Source organism: Montipora foliosa, chromosome 12 (assembly GCF_036669935.1).
Source record: "Montipora foliosa isolate CH-2021 chromosome 12, ASM3666993v2, whole genome shotgun sequence".
NCBI lineage: Eukaryota > Metazoa > Cnidaria > Anthozoa > Scleractinia > Acroporidae > Montipora > Montipora foliosa.
In genome coordinates this window covers 7,803,127-7,823,126 of record NC_090880.1, presented here as the reverse complement: position 1 = coordinate 7,823,126, position 20,000 = coordinate 7,803,127, and the positions used below count along the sequence as shown (strand labels likewise).

Here is a 20,000-nt window from a genome sequence, read left to right as displayed (position 1 = left end):
ATAGGATAAGACATGTAGGGGAGACACCAAAAAGAGTGTATCCCATCTCTCTACATGCCCCATAACAGTACTTCTGTAAGCAGGTATAGGTTAAAATAAATAATAAGAAATAATAAATAAACTTAATGATGGACTTGATGAATACGTAAGATCAATAATAAATAAAGTCATCATTCTTGTTTGAAATTACAATAGCTTCCTTATTGAATGAAAAATTAAGAATGTCTTTTGAGTGCTTTCTAAGTATTGCTTTAAACCCTTCCTTGCTAACATTACATAGTTTAACTTTTTTATTTACAAAGTTCCAGATATTTGGGCCTCTATATTGGAGGGAACTTCTTCCAAGTTCAGACTTTACCCTAATAATATTAAATTGATTACAAAATCTTGTTGATCTGGATGATATTGAAAACATATCCAAAATTTGGCTGGGAGCAGCTCCTACAAAAATTTGATGCATCTTAAGTAATATACGTCTTTTACATAAATAATTAATAGGAAGCCAATTACACTAAAGCAAACATGAGCTACTTTCTTGTGAAGAAGGGAGACGATTAACTATACGACATGCACGAGCATGAATATGGTCTAAACTATTAAGTAATGATTGGGAACAGTTTCCCCACACTGATATTCCATAAGTAATGCTAGGTATAATTGTTTTAAAATAAATTTCTTCTAGAGTCAACTTCGGTAAATATGGCATTCTCCTCAGAGCATCAATTTTTTTGGAAAAAGAAGCTTTAACAACGTCTACTTGGGAATGCCAGGAGAATTTATTATCAGTCGTAACACCCAGACAGCTTGTAGAGTTGACAAGCTTCACAAAGCCAGGGCCAAAATGCAAAGGCTGCAAAGGGCCAATAAACTGCTGCTTTGCCCGTATCATAGCTTTAGTTTTTGAAGGGTGAATAGTCAATTTGTTTATAGAGCTCCACTTAGATGTCTGTGACATCATAACATTCAAAGATGAGATAACTTGGTAAATACTTGAACCAATTGTATAAAGTGTAGTATCATCAGCATACATCATGGCCAAGCCATCTTTTACTTGATTAGGAAGGTCATTGGTATAGATGGTGTATAATCTTGGGCCGAGCAGGGATCCTTGAGGGACACCGAATCTAATAGGAAGAAGAGCCGACCTTTTGTTGTTTATTTCTGTATATTGATATCTATCAAATAAATAATTCATTAGCCACTGATGTAATGGGCCAGAGATACCAACTGCATTACGTTTTAAAGATAGGATTTCATGTGAGACAGTGTCAAAAGCCTTTTGGAAGTCTATAAAAATTGCTCCAACAATTTGACCCTTGTCCATAGCTAGCTTCCACTTTTCTGTCATAACAAGAAGTAAGTCTTCTGAAGAAAGTCCTTTTCTAAAGCCCCATTGGTGTTCACTTAACAGATTGCAAGCTTGCAAGTGACTATCAATAATAGAGCAGATTTGATTCTCAAGGAGCTTACCAGAAATGCTGAGTAAAGAAATTGGTCTGTAATTCGAGACATCAGAAAAGGAGCCCTTCTTGTACACTAGAATAATTTAAGCTTGTTTCCATATATCAGGAAATTTGTTCAAAGTTGAGCTTTTGTGGAAAACAGTGAATAGGCCATCAGCAGCAGAAGATTTGATCAAGGATAGAACTTTTGATGAGATCCCATCTGGTCCAGGGGCCTTCTTGACTTTCACCTTTTTAAGGTCTTTAGCAATTTGAGTGATACTTATTTCTGTAGAATGTGTAGTAGGAGAAATTCTATAGATATGATTCAGTACATCAAAGTCATCAGGAATAGAGTGCTTCTGCGACAGATTTTCACCAATAGATGTAAAATAAGAATTGATAAAATTAGCTTTATCAATGTCATCTGATATTTCAGTATTGTTGTTATTCTTGAGAGTTCTGACGACAGAAGATTTCTTTATTATATTTATATTTGTGCAGTCTTTCACTGTTTTCCAGAATTCTTTTGAGTTTCTGGATTCACAAAATTTCTCTCTCCAATACTCAGTTTCAGCCTTTCTTAGGAGGTAAGTCACTTTATTTCTCGATTCTTTGTATTTATTCCATAAATGGCTTGAGCTTTGGGGACCTTTAAAGGACTTCAGTAGCTTAAATCTTGTATTCATTTCCCTCCTAATATCTCTGTTTACCCAAGGTAAGGAGTCTTGTTTAATCTTGACTTCACGAAGGGGAACATGAGAATTAACGATGTTCTTAAATGAATGGTCCCAAGCCCAGGTTGTGTCATTTATATCTTCAAAAGTAGAGCAGATCCACCAAGGAAAGTCTTCAATATCTTTTTTAAGTTAATCCAAGTTTGTATTTTTGAAGCTTTGTGATTTTACGAGCAGGGGTTTTTGCTTCTTTGAAGTTAAATTGTAAACAGCATAAATAAACTTGTGGTCATCAATAGCAAAGTCTAAAACATCAGCATCTCTGACTTTAGAAGATTCACTAACAAGGATCAAGTCCAACAAAGTATTTGTAGTTTCAGTTGTGTGAGTTGGTTTCTTTATCAAGTTCGTGTAGCTGTAATAATTCATGATCTGACGGATTTTTTTTCCGTAGATATCTGAGTTTAACATTCTTACGTGTTCTCCATATACGTTCAAAGGTCGAGTTAAAATGACCAAAGAAGCCGTCGTAGCCAGGAGGTCTATAAACACAGCCAACGAGGGGTCTTTGTGAACGAGCTTTTACTTCCAGCCAGAGAGCTTCGATGTCTTCTCGTTCATATTTAGAAACTATTTCACAATCAACATTCCTTTTAACATAGACGGCGACACCACCTCCTTTCTTGTCTCTTCTATCGAGCCTCCAGAGACAATAACCATCGATGAAAAGTTCAGAATTGTCAATAGATTCATTTAGATGAGTTTCTGCAATGGCAAAGACGTCTAATCTAAATACTTGAGAAGAAATCTAATTTGGTTCAGGTTGCAATAAAGACCACGGACGTATAAGGGGTCAATAAAAGTTGTTGTTGTTGACGTTTGAATGGCCAACTGTAATAGAGCAATTCCTGTTATCTCTGAGAGAAGATAGCAGATCGACTAGCTGGTCTTCTTGATTACACGTGGGGCCAGGATTTAGCTCGATATCACCGGAGAGTAACATTTTCTGAACAGACGATGTCCTCAAAAGTTGGAAAGTAGCTGTCGAGGAAGAAGACGTGTATCTGTCAATTCTCGAACCAAAAAAGCTCCTTGGTGATAGACCAATATAGCCGCCAGCCGGAGGTGATGGAGAAGTACAGAAGCTGTTTACGAGGCTACGTGGAAAATAGCAGTCTGAAACAACGTCTCGTTGTATTAAGGATGTTAACAAATATAGGTTTGGACCCCTATTAAAAACGTTAATAGGATAAAACAGGATAAAGAAGACCAAAATCACAGAGGTTGGAAAAACGTGGCCGTTCCCCATGCTTTCAGACGGAGTTGGCTGCGAAAAAGATTTTCTCTCGACACAGTACTGTTCTAACATTGTTCGGTCTGATTTGGTCAGAGCGGGTTTGTTGCCTAACTGTCAAAAATCTGTTTGGACCCCTGTTCAACGTTTAGAATGGTTGGGTATCTCTTGGGACCTTCTTAGTGCCATTTTGTCCTTCCCTCAACCTCGTATCGATCGATTATTATTTGCTGTTAGCCTTTTCAAGGACCGTTTGACTTTTGTCACCCCCCGTTCGTTGCGTCTATTGTTGGTAAGATTATTTCCTTATCCCCATGTGTTGGTAACATTTCCCCCATCATGTCGAGATTTCTGCAGTCTGCAGTCACCTTTCGGGACGCTTGGGATACTCCTCTTGATTTGAGCCGTTTCCAGTTTTATTCACAATGCTTAGACGAAATTAATTTCGGGCTCGATAATTGTTCTAAGTACAACTGTAGGAAGTTATTTGAGTACTCTCGGCCAGTTTCTATTATCTGTACTGACGCTAGTGCCTTTGATTGTGGGAGACATGCCCTTTATGTTAACAAGGGGGAGTTTGAACTGTTTTACAAAGCTTTTTCCTCTATTCTTGATAGCAATGGTAGGGAATTGCTTGCTATCCTTTACTCGCTTAAGTCGTTTAAGTCGCTTATTCAGGGAAAAGTGGTCAAATTGTACACGACAGCAAAAATTCTTCGGTTATCGCCAGTAAGGGCAAAAAATCACTTAGGTTGAAGCGCCACGCTCTAGAAATCTTTCAATTTTGTGCCGTTTATAATGTGTCGACTGAAATTGAGTGGGTCCCTAGGTCTCTCATGCAATGATTATGCTGATTCGTTGAGTAGAGTCATTGATCTTGATGACTGGAGTGTCTCTACAGATTTTTTCGCATACGTCTCGTTGCTTTTCGGTCCTGTCACAGTTGATAGGTTCGCTTCCACAGATTCAGCCAAGTGTGCAAGGATTTATTCCAAATTTTGGTGTCCTGGAGCGGGAGGTGTGGACGCTTTCAGTGTTGATTGGGCGGGTGAGAACAATTGGTTGGTGCCACCTATTTATCTTATTAGTCGTACAATTTTTAATTTGGAGGTATGCGGCGCTCGGGGCGTTCTCGTTATCCCCAAGTTGCTTTCAGCAGCTTTTTGGCCAACCGTGTTTCTGATGGGTGGTCTTAGGCCTTCCGTTCGTCAAGTGGTTGAATTTTCTGACCCTTTTTTTTGTTTTTGCACCTGCTCGGGATGGTCGCAATACAATATTTTGCCCGTTTAGATTCAAGTCTGCGGTTTTAGTTTTACTGTTGGACAGCTAGTCTCGTACGCTTCATATCGCTAATTGTTGCTGTGCGCTTCATATAGCGCTGGTCGTTGTTATGCGCTTCATAGCGCTAGTTATTACTGTGCGCTTCGTAGCGCAAGTTACTGTTGTACGCTTTATAGCGCTTATTGATGCTTCACGCTTTATAGCCTTTTGCATTGTCGTAAGCAGCGTTTGTTGTTATTATTGCTCAATATTTAATGACTTCATGCTTATTGGGTTTCTCTCGTGTGTCTTTATCGACATATTCTCCATGAATTTGAGGTTTATGTTATTATTTGCATACCTAGATCCATTGTGTTCTCCATAGCCTTTATGGTGTAAAGATGGCACACTTTTTTTTTCTTGCGCATGCTTTTGCTGGCGCTCCATAGCTTTTTTAACTACCAGCGTTACTTTTGTTCCGTCCAGTCTCCCACTGCTCCGCAGTTTTTTGTTTCTCTTGGCAATTTTACCTGTTTTCTATGTTTTGTTGCTTTTGTTTGTTATCGGCTCATTTTACTATACTATTTTTACTAATATTCTGCTGCTTTTTTGTATTTTTACAAGTTCTTCAATTGCTGTAGGTCCGCGGATCGATGCCTTGAGATCTTTGGAAGAACTTATCCCCGGTGTACTGGCTGCAAGTAAAGCTCCTTCGACTGTAAAAGGATATCACTCACAATTTCAAAAGAGGAAGGCAGGCTGCCTCTTTTCCTAGAGTCTCGTGTTTTCCTGCCTCTGCTCTTCATTTTTCACTTTATCTTGTTAGTCTAGTCCACTCAGGTTATTCTTTTGCTACCATTAATTCCACCTTTTATAGTGTTAATTTTTCCCACAATTCGTCTCTCCACTTATGTCCAGGTTTGATCCTAATTAGATGCACGCCCAATTTTGACAGGCAACACAAAGTGTCCCTTTAAGTCTAAGCATTTGCTACCTATTTTCAACAGTAAGGTAAGGGTAAAGGTTAGCGTTATTTTTAGCTTTGGGTAAATGCAGCAGTTAATCTTCACTTAAAGAGCAGCATTTGGGGGACACTTTGTGACATAAATTGTCTGTATTCTGAGACACAAGTGATGTTGAAGTTGGCTAGAAGAGCAAGAAATCCGCGTGCATCTAATTAGGGTCAAACCTGGACATATCTTTCATGTGATGTCCCGAATCCATGTAACAGTAGTTTTGTTAAAGCCATTTTGGAAGGCTGCAAGAGTCTACTGATTTTGTTTCATCTAAAAAGAGACTTCATATCTGCCCTGAACATTTACATGCTCTTGTTCTTAGGTTTCCTGGAGTCAATGCTAGTTTGCCCGATATCAGAGACGTCTGTCTCTGTCTTGTTTCTTTCGCTGGCTTCTTGCGTTTTAATGAGGCCTGCAATATTAGGTGGTGTGACATTGATTTCAAGAATACGTATTTTTCTCTGCATATTCCTAGGAGTAAAACCGACCAATATGGTTCCGGGTCAACAAGGGTAGTTGCTAGAACTGGTATCCAGCTTGTCCCTTTAATATGTTACGCAGATACGCTCATTTAAGTGGGGATAGCTTTAATTCCACGGAGTTCGTGTTTCGTTCTTTGTCTAAGGGTAAAAATGGAAATTATTCCCTCTGCACAGGTTCTAAGCTTTCGTATTCTAGAACTAGAGAACTTTTTATTGAAAAGTTTAAGGCCATTGGCCTTGATACTAAGCTGTATGGTCTTCATTCCCTCAGGATTGGAGCTGCTTCTGCAGCTGCTAATAACGATTTACCTGATCGTGTTATTAAGAAGCATGGTCTTTGGAAGTCCGAGAAGGCCAAATATACTTACTGTAGAGAAGATATTCAACACCAGCTCTTAGTTACTCTTAATATTGGTATTTAGCCTTTTTAGCCTTCCCACACGCTTTGTTATTCTTGACCATTCTGGCGGCTTCCTCCACTATTTGTTTGTTACTTGTCTCTTCTATACATATAATAGAAATGTTTTCTATTCCGCTGAGTGAAGCGAAAGAGAATAGAGAGACAAACATTCCCGGTGAGAACAGTTAAAGAACCATTCTTAAAACTTCATATTTGACAGACTTCTTCACAACAAATTTATTAAGATGAGATAAATCCAAAATCAGACGTAGCTTTCCTGAGGACTGGACAGCAACATGTACAAAATTGAGGATAGTCTGAAACTTCTATTAAACAACCACGAGACATCAATTCTGAAATCGTCTCCTGAACAAAGCTATCAGTCGACGAAGGGCGGAAGATCTGTTTTCAATCGAATACGGCAAGGGTGTCTCCCGAAAAAGAATCTTGTAACCATTACGTTTGATGTCTAGAACAAAGTCCGAAGCCTGAATGGTATCTTGCCAAAAGGAAAAGTTCGCACGTAACTTCCCTTGAACAAAGCTCGAGCTCGATCCTTCGACATCTCGTTCAAATTCGCATAGGTCCAAACAGTCAAGACTTGGATCCTGACGACAAAGGTTTATGTTTGAATTACAGAAATTGGCCCAGTGACCTCGCTTGCCGCATCGAAAACACATATCGGAAGCTCTGGATGAATTGTAGGAATATCGACTTTGGGGGCGAAAATAACTAGAACCTGAAGGAAACGAACCAAAAGTACCGCCAGGTCTGGAAGCGTTGAAGAATGGAGGCGCAGAAGCCGAGGAAACCTTAGAACTGGTTTTTCTCTTTTTCTCTTGAAGAGTTTTAACGTTGACAGCGGCTCTCTTCTCAGCTTTTTTGATCTTCGACACGTCGGCCTCGTCGTAGTCCAATTCATCAGAAACGTACTCTTGAACTGTAGCCGAATTTGCATACTACCACTCCTAATATACGCTCCCAAGATTAGCAGATTAGTAGATTAGTAGATTAGCCTATTTGCTGGTTTTTGATAATATGAGACACCAGGAAATTGAACTGTTGGAGCAGAGTGGGATGGAAAACCGAAAAAAAAAACCTGGTCTAGGAGCTAAAATCTTGCAGCTTTCTTTTTCTTAAAACGGTAGTTATCAGCTAGTGCAGGCTAATAAAATGCATTAGTAATCACACGAATATATAACAAACAAGTATTTGTAAGTTCCTGGGCATGGATCTCCGACTCCAAAGAACTCTGAGTTAGAATGTAAAGTGCACGCCGTTTGACCTTGACAAATTTCTCGCACCTTGCCAAGGGAGCTTGAGGCCCGGCAGTTTAAATCGTGGATGGATGGATGAGGACATATAGTGGCACCGTCTAATCTACCATAATTTGCTGACAAAATTCTGAATTTTCTTCCGTTCTCGCATCTTATCTGCCTGGAATGACCTTCGCAAACAGTCACTGAGTGGTATTCTGTTTAAGAGAAGAAAATTATTATGTTTAGTAAAAAAAAATAGGCATTTCGAAACTTGAGGCCGTGTACATCGAGGGACGTTTCGTAGAATAATAGGGACCTACGGAAACACGAAGGACGCTTCAACCAATTCTTGTGACGCTGGAGAAACTTAATATAACAAAATCGCAAAAAGCTTCAGGCATGAGTTCAGAACACAAAAAGACCTTAAAATTAGTAGTTCAAGAATTCATAATTCCGATGTAAAGCGATATACCTTGTGGCGAAAACGTTTCGATATACATTGTAGACTTGACATTTTCTTGTTAGCGAGTCATGCACATGCAATGTTACTTACTCACTTGCCTCGACTTTGCAGCCAAGGGCTATAAATTAGAACATTGCAAGTAATTGAGTGCAACATTCTTTGTTTCCAATGGCATGGTAATGGGCAAGGAGAACAGGGACGGCGTGGAATCCAGGACCGGCTTAATAGCAACAGGCGCTCTACTTCAATGTTATCATGGCATTTTCACGGATTTTTAAAATTGTTTTTGCAAAAACTCTACGTTCAAGACACGAGAATTCGGTTTCATTAAACGACTAGGAGTTGATAAAAGAAAATTAACCACCATGAGAAAGAATTGCGAGATGCTTTAGCCCAGTCGTTTGAGCGTCCGCCCTTCGCATTTCGCTCAGTGATGAGGGGCTAATACCGGTTTCATTATTTGCGGAAGGAAGAGCGTCATCGATAAAAAAATTGTCTTGTACTGCTACAATCATCAGCATGGTCATTGACGACTCTCCACAGGGTGGAAATGGCGATACACGGAGAAGATGCAGCACCAAGAATATGTACTATTTGTTCACCATAAAAACCTCAGTCAATCCTGATTTTCCTCGCGCACGCGTATCTTATGTAACATCCCTTTAATGTCTACTTCAATACCAATTTTGCCCTGACGGAGGAGCTGAAGGACACTAATCAAGTTGTTGGTCATATCAAACCCACTTAATATGCTTCTTAGGGTTAATCACAGGATGGTGAGGACGGAACCAATGCATGTTACTTTCCTTTGTTTCTCAGCATATGATGACCTCCGGGCAAAACACTTGCTGACGTAACTGACCATTGCTTCACGGTACTTGACGGCCATCTGTTCTTTGCCAATTTTCAACAGACGTACTTCATAGTGTCCATCAACCACGCGGGTGTTTTCTTCTATGATTCTACGCGCCCTCTTATCTTCCGTTGGGAAAACTTTCCCTTGTATCCTCGATGATCCATAACCTTTTTAAAGATTAAACTTAAAAGTTTCCAGAATTTCTCGCCAGTGTCATCTGATGCACCGCTAACTAATGAAAAGTTCACCGAGACTACTGGGAAACGTGTGCCATCAAAAGGACCAAAATACACCACCCCAGAGGGTACCGGCTGGTTTTCTCTCCTTCGGGAACTCTGACCTTCTTGTGAATATGGGCGTAGGGAATGTCACTGGCCACACGTATGAAGACACGTTTGATGTCAACCGCTGAGAGCTCGATGTTACAAGAGTGAGTACACCTTCAGGTCGATCTCTTCTGGAAGGACTGGTTGCGACCGTTTGAGGTCCGGTGGGACATATGCTTCTGGTATAGCAATACTTCCCCCAAGCCATCAGTAGAGGTCAATGTAAATAATACGCGCTTAGAGTCCACAACATAGTAACTACTTGCAATCGTGTTGATCCCTATCTGTTCAGGCGTCCCTTGCATATAGAGATGTTCAGCTAACTTGCAGTCGATCAAGGTATCCGTACAGCCAGTATGAAGAAATGCATAGGTGGAGGTTGAATTGCCATTCTCTTCAGTTATGACGACAGGCACTACATTCAACAACACAGTGTTCTTAGAAGCTCCAATTCCAGCCGGCGAAACCGATGCTACTCGGGGTTTGACCTCCGGATGAGTATTTGAAGGTTGAGATACACTGTCTTCCTTGTTGGTTGGAGTAGGGGTAATCTTTGCAATCTCTGCCGCCTCATGAACTGGGGCACCGACCAATGCTGTTGTCTGTGCGTGGAATGTTCAGGTGCCGACCGGAGCATTTAGAACACGCAGGAAGTTCAGGGAAAGAACCTGCCAGAACCATGTCCGGGTCTCTCGAGGCCGCATACTGCTTTCTAATTGCCACGTGATCACACTGTTCAACGATAGGACAACGTTGAAGCTTGTGCCGTTTGGACTTGCAGATTCCGCAGATCCCTGAATTTAAAACAGGTTCTTTGCATTCAACACCGGTAGTATTAACTGTTTTTAGTCTTGTAGGAGGAGAATAGCTCCTCACAGGCTTAGATGTTGGTCGTGTTTCCTTGATGTCACGTTTCAGCACTTGCCCACCAAATGTCGGGTCGTTTCTGATAAATGCTTGCTTTTTTTACCAATTTGACAATGTCATTAAGACCAGCACACCTTCCTGTGTTAGCAATCTCGTAGTTCCCGCTTTGACATTTCTCATATCAACTCGTTCGGCAGTCGACTCACGATATGCTTGAAATTTGTTGCAACAGCTGCCTCCCGCTCAATATCACCTTGAAGTATCTTAGTGGCGGCATTCAACTTCTTGAAACCGCGCACCGGTGGCTCAGTTGGTTGAGCACCGGGCTGTCACGCGGGAGGTCGTGAGTTCAACTCCGGCCGGACCAACACTCAGGGTCTGTAAATAACTGAGGAGAAAGTGCTGCCTTTGTAATTACATTCCTCAAATGGTTAGACTCTCTAGTCTTCTCGGATAAGGACGATAAACCGAAGGCCCCGTCTCAAAACCCTTCAATTTTCACAATCCTATGGGACGTAAAAAAACCCACACACTTGTCGCAAAGAGTAGGGCATGTAGTTCTCGGTGTTGTGCTCTGTCGTCTGAGCTATATCATGGTTGGGAGGGTAAGAGGGCGTACTTAATTTGGAGATTCGCTCTGTTGTGCGACCCCTACCACAGCCTGTTTTTCTGTTGTGGTGAAAGTGATTAAATAAATAAATATATAAATAAACGTTCATGAGGCCAACGTTATCACACGCTGGGATAAAATGGGTATAGATACAAGTTCTCCCACACATGCACGACTTACCCTTTTTGCGTGGCCAAAGCGTTTTTCCAAAGTTCTCAAAATGTTACGGAATAAACACCCTCGAATTCTTCTAACCACTTCGGTTACAAATTTTGGCAGGTACTTAATGCGTTAGGGATCGTTTAGCAAATCGGCCTCGAGATGGGTAATGATTTGCTCGCGGAAAAAGGGGAACTCTGCTGGGTTACCACTGAACTGCGCGGGCTTGATACCACTCAACAGCTGTAATTTCCACGTTGCAGTTATATGATCATACAGGGTCTGATTGTCATGACTGGTACCTGACATAACACCGATTGAAGAAGGCCTGCACAGAGCAGGCAGTACTGGACGAGCATGCACTCGCTACTGAGGGCTCCACATGCATTGATACAATGTTCAAAGGCCTTGTATTCGACATCGGAGAACAAACTGATTCTACTAGTACAAGTCCAGTGCCGATTGCCACATGCCGACGAAACACATCTGGTTTGGGAATTAACTACTCACACTCCATCAGAATGTCTTGCATTTCGCGTCTCAGGTTGTGTAACGATCCTGTACATTTGTCAAGCATTTACTCTCCTTTGTTCCAGAGAGATACTTTTCTTGTGGCCCTTCCAATTTCCTCCATTTGCTTGAAAGAATGTCCATAGATTCCTTGGCCTATTCTGAGCTTGGATTAACATAAATCTCGGGACAGAATTTCTCGTAAAAGATCGTCGATTTCCCTAGCAATTTTTGTCCCTGACATGGCTGTATCCCGTTGCTCCCGTGAGTGCCCTTGCCGTTTTAGTTCCAAAAAAAGCAACACGAGTACTTGGACGGGGTCTGAGTAGCAGTGCACGGCCATCGATTATAGGAGTAGAACTCACAGGTTTAGACCCCACATTTGTCGAAATATACGAAGGATAAGACACAATGTTTCCTCCGAAAGTTGAAACAAAACTTAAACAAGATACTGGGATTGGAAAATCCGGCCGAAGCCAAAGTCCAATTGACTTGACGCATCTATCGCTCGACGTCAGTGGCATTTAGCTGGGTTTTTCTTTTTTTAACAGATGTTTGGGATTGTCCACACAGAACATTTGGACACGTTCCGTACAACACAAAATTTATTTTCAGTATTCATGAACCAATACACGTCGGCCAAACGCCAGACGATGAACGATAAACCAAGCACGATTAATGGTTAAAAAAAATAGACAAGTAAATACTCAACATAAATACATAATCAGCCAAAAGCACGCAAAAAACGGGAACACATACAGAAACTACAAAACTTACTATTCTGTGCGACTCCTGGCCTAGGAAAAAGGCGACCAAAAACAACGCAACGCGTAAACGATGTTCGGTCCCTAAACTGGAGCATGTGCCCCTGACTACGTGACTTATAAAAACGGGTCAACGATTGGCTCCGAAAGAAGACCTCCAACGGAGCAACCGATTGGCCCAAACATGATGTTCGGCAGCATTTGCATGAACTAGAAGAATGGAATATCAAGTAAATTCAGACACAGGATACTTTCTATACTCAGCAAAAGAAGAACAACAATTTCCTATGACTTTGCCTTAATCTTTGCCTTAGTCCAGAAAGCCGCCCGAAATCCACCTTCGCCAAAAAAATGTTTTCTTTAAAGCTAGGGGGAAAGCAATACATCATTTTAGAGCTAAAGAAATAAACTTTCCAAAAACATATAACTTATTTACAGAGACCTAAACATTTTATAAAAGGAAAATATAAAGAAAAAAAGACCGAAAGAATAACAGTTTTCCACATGAATTTGGTCATTTTAACGTTGGATGCAAAATAAATAAGATGATATATAGATAATAAGATGTTTTTTTTTTGTCAAAATTTGCGACCCGTTACTTCGGCAACGACGCAGATCACATTACGAATAGTTATATTAGTGTAGCAGCTCTCGGAACCTTCTATTGTAAACAGCCTCTATTTACTGGGTTGCCTGTGTGGCAATCCCAGTCGGAAAATGGGTGGGATTTGTTAGATTTTTTTTGTTTTTTGTTTTGTTTTGTTTTTTTCAGTGTCGGTAAACGTCTTGTCTGTCACTCCCCTGCTAAGTGGTGTCTTTCTGCATAGAGCCTTCTGCGCGTATTTTCTTAGGATCGAGAGGGTAGTGGAAATGCGTAGATTTCTCTGGTGGACACAGTAGAAATTTAACTTAACCTACAATGGCGTGGCAAGTCTTGTAACGCGAATGGCGTCTTAATGAATCTTTAAACAAAATTTACCCTTATGGAGCTCAATAATGGAAAGTCAATTGGATAAACAACACAGGCGGTGAAAAAAAATATCTGGAATCTTAAAAGCGACGAGTAATGGACTTCGACAACAAGCTATCGTCCGTCGAGCAGAAATCAAAGTGAGCTGTATTTCTAATATTTTACCAAGTTTGCTGTTATGTAGAACACTGAAACCAAATGGAAAATGCTCTGGTAACTTATGGGTTCAACAAAGACAGAGAACGAATCGTTAAGTGGATCTGTGATCAACTCTGCACAGTCTTGAGGTAAAAATATAATTGGAAATGTGACAGCCAAGAATTGTTTGAAAGAAAGCTTGCCGTCTATTTTGTGCTTTATTATTCAAGGAAAAGGTTCTTCATGGACACGGTTTAAGCCTGAAATTTATTTTGTTGCAATATGAATTCATCATGTTTTATAATATGCGAGCTTAACCGGATAGTTTTTATTGCAATAGTAAAGCATTTTAGTGTCAGATGTGGTTCGCGTCTTTCTGGTGTGTTAACTTAATTAAATATACCATCTGCACCTCGTGAGTTTGTATTTGCTGTCTGCCGTAACCTTGATTTCCACTCTCAAAATTACCTCGAGAACCTACCTTTTGCGTAGAATAAGCTTTCAGGATGATGTTCTTGTCTTCTGTGGTGATACTTAACGGTTCGGAAACATTTTGTGAAAAAATATTTATAACGGGTCACACGCGCAACTTGATCGCCCGATTATGCATAACATCCACTTGGCCTTTTGACATTCCATTGAAAAAAACTCGTAAAATATTCACGGACCTGTCGATTTCTCTGAAATTTGAAAGGATGATTGCTAACGAATTGAGAAAGATTTTCGCAATAATAAAAAATTCTTGTGTTAAGCATGAGAATTCGACGAAGAGGTAAATGCGACTAAATTTGTTGCGTGCGTTGCTATTTTTGTTTTGATTGTTGTGCAAATTTTGACAGAGAATATGAAATTATGAAAAAATATCTGCCGATAGATCGTTAAAAAATCTTTATTTTTAGAGGTTTTTTGAACAAAAAAGATACAATGCTTGACGAAAGAAAGAAGAAAATTTTCGCGGCAATCGGGACGCGGTGAAAATGAGTTAACAAATTTGCATACGTGCGTTGAAATGTGATACGCGAGGAGACAGGAATTCTATTTCTCTGACTAATGATTGACAGGTCTTAACCTCAGAAAAATATCTGTTTTGTCATTATAGTGTAAGGTGAAGGGGAAGCCAACAATATTTCTTTAACTTCCTGGTTAATCCAATTTATTGCTACGACTTGCTAGTTTACATGAAAGTCACGTTTTTTGCGAATTTTGAGTGTCATGAAATTACATCATTTGCGTGACAATAAATCCCTTTACTCTAATCCAAAAACATTAACATAGTAACAAACTTCATAATTATTTAACCATTTCTTCTACTTTGGTGCTTGTCAGCATTGTGATTTGCGATAATTCGCAATTCTGTTTTTTGTATCTCATGGATATTTAGATTTTCAATTAAATGGCCTTTCAACCTCGCGATCGTGTAAATAGTTCACCCTGAAGTCAAAATAGAATCGTTTCTTGGGAACCCGACAGAGAAGGCTTCCTGACAGATGAAATGTAACTAGACCCTCCGTGAGGGTACACTGGGTTGCCTGTGGTACGTGCAGCCCCGGAGGTGGGAAGGGGGGGGGGGGGGGGGGGCTCACCCATATGGAACACACGGGGATGCTAGTCGGAAATTTTAAATTTAGCCCCTGAAGGAGACCATCTGGGCGTGGCTCAAGCTTTTTGTGACTCCTAAAGGAGACCAATCTGGGCGTGACTTAAGCAAATTTTGACCTTGGCGGCTTAAAATATTGGCGCTTTGCCCGAAACACCCTAAGCGAGACCAAAATCCAAAATTTACACCCCTAAGCGAGACGACGAGCATCCCCGTCTGTTTCATATGGGAGTACCCCCCCCCCCCCCCCGGGCTTGCAAAAACAAACCAAAAGGTAATTAACAGGTCCTCACACGTTCGTACGACGAAACAGATCCTTTTCTGAGGTTAAAAACCTGGCTACTGGCCTAACTCTTCTTCCTACTTTCCCAACCGCGAGAAAACCGCGGTAAATCAGCCATCGCCAAAAAATGTTTTTTTTTTCTCAAAAAATATTTAAGTTAGGGGGAAAAAATACATCATTTTAAAGCTAAGAAAATAAGCTTTCCAACAGCATATAACTTATTTACAGAAAACTGAAACATTTTATAAAAGCGAAAGTTGAACGAAAAAAATTAAGAAAAATAACAGTAAAATATGTTTTCTAGGCAAAATTTGGTCATTTTAGCGTTGATTACGAATTTTTGGATGCAAAACTAATATTTTCTGCAATTTATCTGCCTTCTTGGACATAAATTCGACCGAAAACTGATAAGGCACGAATATTTTTAGATTTTTAGGAATAATAGATAACGTGGTTCAATGCGTAATGTGATAATGCGATAAAAGTGTCAAATTTGCGACTCATTGCTAACGGCAACGGAAGCGATCGCATTACGAATAATTAACCTCTGTTGCCAAAAACCACTCAAATAACCGGTCAGTGTAAAACGCAGACTGCAGACTGCAGACCAGGGATAAAATGCGGACTGAGGGTAAAATGCAGACTGCAGACTGTGGGTTAGTAAAATAATAATGAAAAAAGAGTTATAAGAGTGTTAGTAGCCGTTTGTACTTTCACACTGAAACCCCAACACAGTTCCCATCGCTTTGGTTGCCCCACCGCATGTTTTATCGAACTCTGTAAGAATTGAAGCTGTTTGAATCCTTGTTGTTGTTTGAAAAAGGACAGTTTCGTTAAGTGAGTTGCTTTTAGGCAAAGAAGTCACCACCCCGTAATTCATATGCCCAAGATACTGGGTTTTTGTAAGTTTCTTTTTCTGTCAAGTGTGATAAAGTTTGACAATGAAATGAGCGAAGTCAAAACAAAGATCACAATCGCCCAACTTTTGTTTATGCAAAGTCAAAATTTACTCTCCAAGACGTGTACGACGTGATTTATCACCAGGTAATTCCATCATTTTGGAAATAGCAGCTACTTTATTATTCATCTGCGTCACAAGTTTTCACTGATTTTGGGGCTCATTTTGTTGAAACTCAAGCACGCTTCCAACAGGCCTGTGAACCCTTCCTGCTTACAGAGCAATACTAAAAAACTTCTCCCATATCACATTTGAACCTTAAGCTCGAAAATTCAATACACAACATGATATTATAATTCACAAAGGCAGAAAATACCACAGAATCCTTTTCCAGAGAAAATTTTATTGAAACAAACAACATATTTGCTCTTAGAGGCGAAAACCTCTTCCTATTTGATTGCGTGCGTGAAGACAAGAAACTCAATTGTGTCAAATTACCACGTACTTCAGGTAAATACTGCTCACTTTGATTTCGTCTCGACGGGCGATAGATTGTTGTCGAAGTCCAGTACTCGTCGCTTTTGAGATTCATGCCTAGTTTATCCGACGGACTTTCCATTATTGAGCTCCATAAGGGTATATTTTGTTTAAGGATCCACTAAAACGCCATTCGCGTTGCATGACTTTCGACGCCATTGCAGGCTAAGTTAATGATTCTACTGTGTCCACAAGAGAAATCTACGCAGTTCCACTACCCTCTCGATCCTAAGAAAATACGCGCAGAAGGCTCTATACACAAAGACACTACTTACCAGGGGAGTGACAGGCAAGACTTTTACCGACACGGAAAAAAAAAAAAAAAAAAAAAAAAAAAACAAAAAAAAAAAAAAAAGAAAACAAACAAACTAAACGTAGACCTCGACTGGGTTTGCCCATAGGCAACCCAGTAAATATTCAGTTTTTATTGCATATAACTCGTGAACTTTGTGGTTGGGAATCCTTCTGCGATAGAAGGCCAGACTGCTAACATCTTCACTTCGCGAAGGGGACTTTGAGCGCGATGCTCAACGAGTTTGCTGGAATTCGAAAAGTATCTGATGAGTCTCTTGGCCGAGACGAAACGCCGCGTCATACCAGCCACGAAATTTAAATTCTTCAAATATAACAAAATTTAAAAAAACAAAAACGGACGTTTCTCTTGTTTTACTCTGAAAACGACGAACGATTAACATTCCTTCCCGCACAGGCCGCCCAAGCTCGGCATACGATTTATGGCCTTTGTATCGGAAAATATCAGAAACCCATCAGGAAGAATTGAAACGTGTAACGGCCCCTTGTGTTCTGGGAAACAAGCTTCTGAATATTTAATTTGCTAAGTACCATATCTGGAACAACAAATAATATGGTACTTAGCACTGAAACATTCAACCAATCAGTTCACACTGAACATTCGGAAGCTGTGAACGCGCGTTACACGTTTCAACCCTTATGGGTTTCTGAAAATATTCTTTGAGCTTATGCACCAGTCAACTGAAACCCCCACCCCCCAGATACCGGGGAAGGGTGGGGGATTTGACATGTGAAGAGTGCATTTTAGTTTCTGGTACAATGCTAATTAAAGACACATTTTTGTTCAACTATTAAATATGGGCAAAGCACCCATATTTCATTATTGCTCAATACCATCTGATCACAAAACTGTCTCGGCAACGTTCAAAATGAAATTAACATTACGCTGCATATCACACATACTAAAAATGCCTGGCTCAAGTCAAGTTTAAAGGAACCCAAGAATTCAGACTAAAAACCATTTGCAGCGGATGGTAAAGTCAAAGAATGATATGCGTGGATTAAAGCAATTTATGATAGGTGTGTCAATCAATCAAGGTGCTCAAACCCTGACCCTATTTGAGGGTAGAAAATCGATATTCGATACCCTCTTTAAGGCCCATACAAGCAATAAAGGTCCCTTTAAATCGCTTTGTTAAACTTGAAAACGAGTATTCAAGCGTGTGGTTTAGGTTTATTAAACTCAATCGTTTTCGTTTTGCGGGTTGGGGTGGATACTGCAATTTAGTGACCCTATCTAAGGAATATGTAAGGATCACAATACTAAAAATACCAAAAAAGATACCCTGAGCACCTCAAAAACCCTACCCTAACGGGCGGCACATACCTATATAGCGTATATAAGAGAGTACTACCCCACTCCCCCACAGGGGGCTCTTAAGCCTGGTTTTCATTAGCTACGCAAGCACAAGCACAAGCATAAGTAGCTTATGCTAGTGAAAGCAAACGTCGAAATATTAAAGCATTAAATATTAACAACCACGGCATCCGCCATTTCGTTCAAATGCTCAGATAAGGAGAATCTGGAACGAGTGCTTTAATTGGCCAGATGTAGCAAATTTCCTTGTGCTTACGCTGCGTTTCATTTTCACACAACGCAAGCGAACGCTAGCATAAGCGCAAGCACAAGGAAAAGGAAAAAGTTTGATCCTTATGCTTATGCTTATGCCAAAATTACCAAATTTTCGACGTAAAATTCATCCCAAAGAATCAAATAAATCGCTGGACATGTAATCAAGGTAAATAGGTAAGATTTGTTCGCACAATTCTGTGCGACGACAAGACCACGAGGTAATTTTATGTAAATATAACGCTTCGAAAATATTCTTACCTTTTCAGCGATTTCAAGGCTTGAAATTCCATCCAATGTATTCAGTGCTATTTTTGGGCTGAAAAGCTTAAATAAAAACGCTCCGTGACCGAAATAAAATTTCGCCCTTGCGGAGCTTCAAATGGCCTATTCAAAGTGAAATGCCCTTCATGTATATCCCCAGTAAACACGCCAAATTTCACAGCGATGGATCGCCATTCTACAAGCCACACAAAAATGAATCGAGACTGTTTCAATTTCAGATACGGCTAGAAAAAAGAGCTTAGAATTCTAATTATACTAACTCCTCTCCGTTCTTAAGATGCAGAGGGAATTGTGACACCCGGAAATGGCCCTTAAAGTTTTGGTACTTTCGAGAAACGATCCCCAGGGCCTAACCCTAACCCAGGGACTGGGGGGGGGGGGACTCCCCTATGAAACAGACGGGGATGCTCGTCGGAAATTTTGAATTTAACCCCTAAAGGAGACCAATCTAGGCGTGGCTTGAGCAAATTTTGACCCCTAAAAGAGACCGTTTAAAAACACAAAAATACGACACGCAATGAGTTTTAATGATAAAAAGGCATAATCATCTAATGCTTTTATCTAAAAAGAAAATTTAAAAGGAAATTTGACTTCTGTTTCTCTTCGCGTAATTCTGTGTTACTTCGCGGAACCCTAAACGAGACCTTGGTGGCATAAAATATTGGCGCTTTGCCCGGAACACCCTAAGCGAGACCAAAATCCAAAATTTACACCCCTAAGCGAGACGACGAGCATCCCCGTCTGTTTCATATGGGAGTCCCCCCCCCCCCCCGGGCCAACAGGTTATCAGACCCACCACTGCTCTAGGACCTGGGTTTAACTCAGCATCTTCATATAATAAAATACTTCTCTAAAAGTCGTCAAACTTCATTTTGCTTTTTGTTACCTTGAAAACATGGTAAAATTGGCTTTCCAAAATTTAAAACGAGTGGTTGGCAGTTTCCGAGATGGCTTTTCAGGACTTTCGAGAAACGGGCCCCTGGTTGATCACCTATCGAGCACTATTAGCTGACGAAAACTTCTTA

The 20,000-nt window shown here is 40.3% G+C and overlaps 2 protein-coding genes across 2 annotated transcripts in view; both read right to left on the bottom strand.

The window, feature by feature from the left end:
• Positions 1-20,000, bottom strand: part of LOC137980243 (putative serine protease K12H4.7) — a 213,620-nt gene that overhangs the window by 157,315 nt on the left and 36,305 nt on the right. The window lies entirely within an intron of this gene.
• Positions 6,263-20,000, bottom strand: part of LOC137979779 (uncharacterized) — a 17,191-nt gene continuing 3,453 nt past the window's right edge. The window contains exon 4 of the mRNA XM_068827129.1: positions 6,263-8,045. Within this exon, the coding sequence (XP_068683230.1) occupies positions 7,750-8,045 (296 nt within the window). The 3' untranslated portion in view covers positions 6,263-7,749. The remainder of the gene's footprint in view (positions 8,046-20,000) is intronic.